Source organism: Penaeus chinensis, chromosome 33 (assembly GCF_019202785.1).
Source record: "Penaeus chinensis breed Huanghai No. 1 chromosome 33, ASM1920278v2, whole genome shotgun sequence".
Lineage (NCBI taxonomy): Eukaryota > Metazoa > Arthropoda > Malacostraca > Decapoda > Penaeidae > Penaeus > Penaeus chinensis.
The window spans coordinates 26,538,043-26,545,542 of record NC_061851.1 but is presented as its reverse complement, the minus strand read 5'-3'; the positions used below and the strand labels follow the sequence as shown (position 1 = coordinate 26,545,542).

The 7,500-nt window shown below is 33.3% G+C and overlaps 1 protein-coding gene across 2 annotated transcripts in view; it reads left to right on the top strand.

Moving 5' to 3' along the window:
* LOC125043247 (AT-rich interactive domain-containing protein 1A-like) overlaps positions 1 to 7,500 on the top strand; it is an 8,912-nt gene that overhangs the window by 1,187 nt on the left and 225 nt on the right. For both annotated transcript variants that reach the window (XM_047639256.1, XM_047639255.1), the window contains exons 2-4: positions 3,724 to 3,796; positions 4,125 to 4,329; positions 6,721 to 7,500. The exon at positions 6,721 to 7,500 is cut by the window's right edge and continues 225 nt beyond it. In XM_047639256.1, coding sequence (XP_047495212.1) covers positions 3,782 to 3,796; positions 4,125 to 4,329; positions 6,721 to 7,181 — 681 coding nt within the window. In that variant the 5' untranslated portion in view covers positions 3,724 to 3,781 and the 3' untranslated portion in view covers positions 7,182 to 7,500. The remainder of the gene's footprint in view (positions 1 to 3,723; positions 3,797 to 4,124; positions 4,330 to 6,720) is intronic.

The window sequence follows — 7,500 nt, the reverse complement described above, 5'->3', positions numbered from 1 at the left end:
GGTGAAGTAATATTCAAACATCAAAACACTGACTACAAAGTGAGTAACGAGAATAAAAACTGTAATAAATATGTATGCCTTTTGCCATCCCTATGATTTGGAGAGATCACATTTTAGATTGTTACTTCTGTAAGACCAACATACATGGAACAACTTAAAAATCCAAGCCTACTGTAAAATATCCTAATTGACCATGTGCTATGAGACCAGCACTTCAAGGGGAAGCCTTACCTGCACCCGACTCTCCAAAACAAGTAACACAGAGTGACTGAAACAGAAGACATGGACCAAACACTTTAACTGTTCTTCAGGTGATCTTCATGTAGATCTGAATGATCTTAGGCGGTTACACTTGTTAAAAAAAGCAAGCTGAACTTCTCGGTTCTAGATTAAGGGGCTGCAATATCAGCATGATTTGTGAATCTATGAAATAGTTATTGTAAAACGATAATTATGTTATCACAGAGAAAATATGCCTGTTAGAAAAACATATCTGAGAAAAAAAGGAGCTTAATTTTTCATTTTAATTTTGTTGACCAGTGGAATTATCATTACTGTTATTGTTATTGTTATTGTTATTATTATTATTATATTGTATTATTTTATTATTATTATTACTATTATTTGTATTATTACTGTTGCTGTTATCATCATTATTATTATTGCTACCATTAATATTATTACTATTATTGCCATTATCATTATTATCATTATTATTGGTGTTATCATCGTCACCCTCATCATTATCATTATTATTACTCCTATTATTAGTATCATGATTATTATTAATGTTATTACTATCATCATCATAATCATCATTATTCTGTTTATCATCATCATTATTGTCCTGATCATTGTTATTATTTTCTATTTTATTATTATTATTATCATTATTATTATTATTATTATTATCACTATCATTACTGTTATAGTCACTATGATCTTCCTTTTAATCATTATTATCATGATGGTGATTATCATTATTGTTATTATTATCACTATCATTATTGCCAATTTTATCAATTTAGTTTTTCCTCTTATTATTGTTATTGTATTATTGTTATTATTGTTATTATTATTATTATTATTATTATTATTATTATTATTATTATTATTATTCTCATTATTATTATCATTATCATCATTGCTATTACTACTACTACTATTATCATTATTATTTTTATTGCTACTGCCATTATTGTTTACGTTATCGTTACTTATTTCTATCATCATTATAATAATCATTATTCTTGTTATTATCCTTATTCTTATTACTACTATTATTATTACCATTATTATCATTATCATGAATGTTATCATTATTTTTATTTTCCATTATTACTGTCTACCATTATTGTCATTATCACCATCATCATCATCATCATCATCATCATCATCATCATCATCATCATCATCATCACCACTTATATTATTATTTAAAGTATAATGATAATTATTATTGTTATTATTATGATGACAATGTGATAATGATAATAGTTATGATTGATGATGATAATTATAATGGTCATGAACATAATAAATAATGAGTCTTTTTTGTAGTATTTGCGAAACCCCTTGCTAATTTGATAAACTTTGATACATGTTTGTTGTCTTTTACGTGCACATTATTGGAACCAGTTGAAACATTTTGTCGGTTTCTATCAATCTGTGTACCTTTGCTTTGATATATCATGTGGTACACTCCAGCCAGCCAATCAGAACGCAATATTTTTTTATTTATTTCACGTATCTCAGAGAAGGATTTATATTTCCATTAATTACGAATTGCATCGTTAGTTTCGTGATAAAAAAAAAATCTGGTATAAAATGGCATAAACTGTTTCAATGTAATTAATGGCTTTCTACTGATTTTTGTGTGAAATATAGATTTTTCTTCAGAACTTTGTATATCAGTACAAACTTCGATCTCGTGTTTTGTAGCGAACACGATACAACCTGAAACAATGTATCAAAGTCTTAGGGTTTAAGACATGCTACAAAAAGGGCCTTTAATAAACATTTACAATTACTAGGAAAGCCCAGAAAATCTCCTCTCCGGAGGTGGTTACCGGCCCCCTACCATCCGCCTGGTCAGAAAAATCTTCACTTTTTGTTCCAGCAGGATAGAACTTGGGTAATCTGGACCTCGCAGTGATTTTGATATTTAACTTATGTAATAATATCATAAGGGCTTGTTAACGAGTTTTCGGAACCTTTCCCTTCGTGGATGAGGAGCATTGGGACTACTATGCAATTTTTTTTCCGTTATATATATGTATATATGTATATATATGTATATATATGTATATATATGAATATATATACATACACATATACATTTGCATGTATATATATATGATATATACATATATATATTTATGATTATATATACATCATAAATATGTATATATCTATATATCATATATATATGCAAATATATATGTGTATGTATATATATTCATATACACACACACATATATATAATATATATACATACATATATATATATGCTGTTCTTTTGTTTTATATTTTTATTAATCTTATTTTTATTATTTATAAAGAAAGCAACCTTTTTTTCTAAATACTTTGTGCACTGTCTAGCCAAGATAGAACTAATTGGAATTTCAACGGTCTTCCCTCAAGGTTCTTCTTCTGTTGTCACAGTCCTTACCGGTTATATATAGACCCGACGTCAGTGTCTTTCTCGCTCTGCTAGACGTCAGGGTTCTGCTGTTTTACTGTGTGTTTTAAAGGGAACAAAGCTGTTGTATTTTCAACATGCCCTTCCAATTAGTTCGTGTTTTACCTTTGTATCTACACTACTACTGTCGGCAACACTAATTCATCACTACTTACCTTATGTTCCACACTTACCTTGTCTTATTTTTGTATTTTCCTCTGTGACTAATTCACCTTAGCTTTGTTTTCTTTTTGGTGTTTTTCCACACTTTTTCCGTGCTTTTCTGGCCTTTATTTCGAATGTGCTAATTTGTATGTTTTATTTCAAATGCATTTTTTTGTTTATTTCAAACACATTATACACTTTATCACACTGAAATAAAAGTATTATGGGCAAAACCTTACCAGAAGCGCGGAAAGCCAGCAGTATTTAAAGTGAAGTCAAGGCTGTTTGCCCTTTGTCTGGTTTATCAAAATAAACGTTTAAATCTTCATCAACATATGAGCTCACAATCAATATACGAGTTCACATATCATATACAAAACCTCGATTTGCAAACAGGCAGCCTAGCAGCCTAAGAGAAAGACGCCTTTAGCTTGTGGCTGGCCCGTGCCTTGGGATAATCCACGTGGATCACTGGTACTTCTCGAGCTGTGGCTTTTGATTGGTGTGTGGTGTGTTGTTCTGCATATCGGTATTGTTCGAAAGAGTTTCCTAAGTAAACTTATAATGTGGATGCTCTTTTTACACTGGCTTTCTGGTCAGTGATTTATGTTTTTATTTTATTGTGAATACAGTACCCTTCTATGAACGAAAGTCCTGTTTGAATAAAACTGTGCACCAATTTCTTTCTTTAATATAGTGAAACATCGCATAGCCGTCATGAAGGGCATGGAAAACAAAGAAACCTAGTTCTGTCTTGTGTGTGCAGAAAAAGAAATGAGATTGCCTATTGACAATTAACCAGTTCCCTGTGGTAAGATTTACTGTATGTAGAAGAAAACCGTAACTATGCATTAACTATCTTATTGGCATAACTTCAGGTACTGACGACTCTCCGTAACTTTGACTTCACTCGACAGCAACAGACAAAAACTCAAGATGGCGTCGATCACGGTAAGTAAAAAATCGTGTCATGCAGTCGATCCTTTTTAAAATACAATAGAAGTATTTGAATATATTTATGTATATATATTTTTTCTTAAAGACCCAAACAAAAAAACAAAACAAAAACACAATGAATCTGTGTCAAGACGTTTCCGCCGAGAGAGAGAGAGAGAGAGAGAGAGAGAGAGAGAGAGAGAGAGAGAGAGAGAGAGAGAGAGAGAGAGAGAGAGAGAAATACACGGTTATCATAACTCTTTTTTATTTCTTAGTGATTCAAAATCCCAGGCCAACAATCCTTTACAGAATGACATTAACATACGATTTTGACCATTGGCAGGTGTGTGGAGCAAACGTTACCAGGAGAACAGCAATCATCATTACTGTGGTTGGATCGGTGGGAATAGCAGTCAGTTGCTTGATGATAATTCTAGGTTTTGCCATAGGCTGCGAAAGTTACTACGACGGCTACAATTACTACGGTACTGACTGCTCGGTTCTTATAATTCTGCTCATCACAGGAGCAGTTCTTCTGTCTGTTACAGGTAGCGTTCATTTCATGTTGCGCATTTTCGTATGTTGCTGATATTCTTTTCGTCTTTCGTTTTAGTCTTTTTTTTATTATTATTTTTATTTATTATTATCCTCTGATTATTCTCATTATTATTATTATTATTAACAGTTCTTATTCTGTTGTATTTGCCATAGGTTTGAATTACATCGGTTATCAAGAATTGTCAGGGAATACTGAAAAGAATGATTTTTTCTTAATTGATCATCTGTATTTCGATGTACAGTGATGATAATGTCACTATTCAAGATGACATATGATGTCATATTATTGTTATTATAATTTATATTATGGACATGGTCTCCAAAATGCGAATGACCATTACTAATCATTACTAAACTCCAAGAAATCCAATTAAAGCAAGAACTTTTGCAATTATATCGAAACGCTTGCGGCGTTGTAAAAAAATCTTGGTTTTGGATTAGAAGCATTGTTTCGTTCTGAATATGAATTTAGGCGTAATATTTAAAGAAAATGTGTTAAAGGGGGATATCACTCAAATCTATGAACAACTTTAAAATCTGCACTACCTGGCCTGCGTTCCGTTGGGCGTTTCGTAGAGCCACGAAGCGCACAATTTCAAAGGAACGGCCTGTAACGCGAAACAGTCCCGAGAGGTGGTCCGTCTAGCAGACAACGCTACTCTGTTTACAAACACAGATAATGTAGAATGCCATGGATTATTTTTCAGTGTGGATTCTGCCACATTAACTTTTAAGATCAATAGAAACCTAGTAGGCACTTCTTGACATGTATTTAATTACATGTTCAGCCAAGCAAAGGATGATAAATTTGAAGAAACATGAGAGCATGATTCCTGACTTGTAAGCCTAGCTGCTGGAATATTAATGGAAATATGGTATGTAGAGATGAAAAGATGATTTATAAATAATAGCATAAATAAAAGCCATAATGTAAAATCCTTGCTTCTGTAGGATAATACGGAATACTATTGTGCACTACGAAGACTATTGTCGAATCAATAACCAAGGAAATCACTTCAACAGACTTGGAACCAAGAAAAGATGTGCGATCAAAGAAAAAGATTATCGTGCCTTATCGTCATGATGTTCGTTTGTTTACATTCGCCAAGGGAAGCGCAAAGCAGTAAGCGGGCGTTTTTTTTCTGGGAGTCTTTGGGATTTCTTCCATTCTCGAGGCAAAGCTTCAACTGCAGTGTCTGTTGAAAAAAAGGCCTTTACATTATCGGTATTGACATTGTTCTTCTTCATATATTGTTTTCAGCATTTTGTTTTGTTATTATAATTGCCATTATTATTATGATTATCCTTATTTATATTACTATTATTGTAGTATTAAGAATAATGATAATGATGATAAAAATCATAATATAAATTATCATTATAATTTTTATTTACACAATCTTTACTTCCTAGAAATCAGGAAACCTAAACAAATGTTGTCCATTTTAGTCAGGCAATACAGAGTTCCTTGAAATTATCACAAATCAAGAAAATTCCGGTAATTTAATATAAATGCCTCAAGTTTGGGGGAAGTTAGGATATTTGATAAAGATTCCTTGGAACAGGAAATAATTAAGGAATTTTGTAGAGTTACATATCAGAGTTGATAAAAATGCTGCAAATCAGGGGAAAGTTAAAGGAACTTACAAAAATGTCTCAGAAAAAAGGAAAAAACATGGAATTTGATAGCAAATGCAGTTAATCAAGGAAATTCAATAACCCAAAATAGAAATCAGTCTGTTATGATTGTCTCCAGGTCCAAACAACCTATTGATAATTGACTCAAGTAACTTTGTTTTTTTTCTGATACATTATAAGTGGTCTGGCTTCTCCGCTAGTTTAACATACGGCGAGCATGTTGTCCGAGTTTTCACCATTTAATATTCACTGTAACAACATCTTGGACATGTGAAGTTTGTATTTTGAAACTTTATCAAGGGGAAATCAGTGAATCTTCTTTTCATGTAATGTTGGCGTCATTATCTTTATTTATCTTAAATATTGTTCTTGTTACTGTTAACTCTTCCAAATGGATGTGATTTGCGTTGCAATCAGTTGCTTCTTTTCACCTGTATTGCGCGAAAAATAATAAAGAGATGTGATAAAACGGCCGGGGAATAGGACTTTAGTGGTGAACCTATCCAATAAATCTCCTTCCTATGAAGTAACGCCTCAGATCCATACACGCACACAGTATTTATTAATATATGTGTGTGCTCTCACTTTTGTATAACACTATAACGATCAGTACTAATGAATGACTTTTACTTTCTCAATATCGCTGCGTTAAGTTTCAATTTTAATCTTTTGTATCTTAATATCTACAAACTATTGTCAAAACTCAATTGTCAGTAACCACTAATCTGCTCTCTTCTCCCTAGTGACTGTTGCGGTATGTGGATTTATAATGCTTTATCGCATGCGAAATGCCAGAGTACCAATGGCAATGCCCGTAACGTTGGATTATGGGCAGCCCTACCCACAACAGAGCGTAGGACAGCTATACCCACAGCAGGGAACAGGTCAGCCCTACTTACAACAGGGAGCAGGTCAGTTTTACTCACAAGGAACAAGTCAGTTTTACTCACAAGGAACAAGTCAGCTCTACCAGCAGCAGGGAGTAGCACCAACATACCCACAGCAGGCAGGAGTTCCACCATACCCACAGCAGGCAGGAGTTCCACCATACCCACAGCAGGCAGGAGTTCCACCATACCTACAGCAGGCAACAGCTCCATTACACCCACATCAGACAACAGGTCTACCGCACGAACAAGGGCCAGACCAACCCTATCCTCTAAAGAGTGCATATGATGAGCCTACGCAACTGAGATCACATTAAGAGCACTCGCTGGATAACACCAAGCATATCTACAACGCAGATCCGGCGAAACATGCATGTAGTAGTTGCAGAAAAAGAAATTCTGCAACCAGTGCATGCATGCAATGAAGTCTGATTCCCTGACAATTCTGAGTAAAATCAACCCTTTCCAGAAGTTTTTCCTCTGTCATATGATTCAAGTTAATTCTCCAGTGTGATTGTTACATGTTGAGTTTGTAATTAATATACTCAAACCTGTAGCACCTCTTGCTGGTAAAGGCAAGTTACGCGAGTATGTATAAATGGAATGATAATAATTAATAATAAAAATAACAATGAG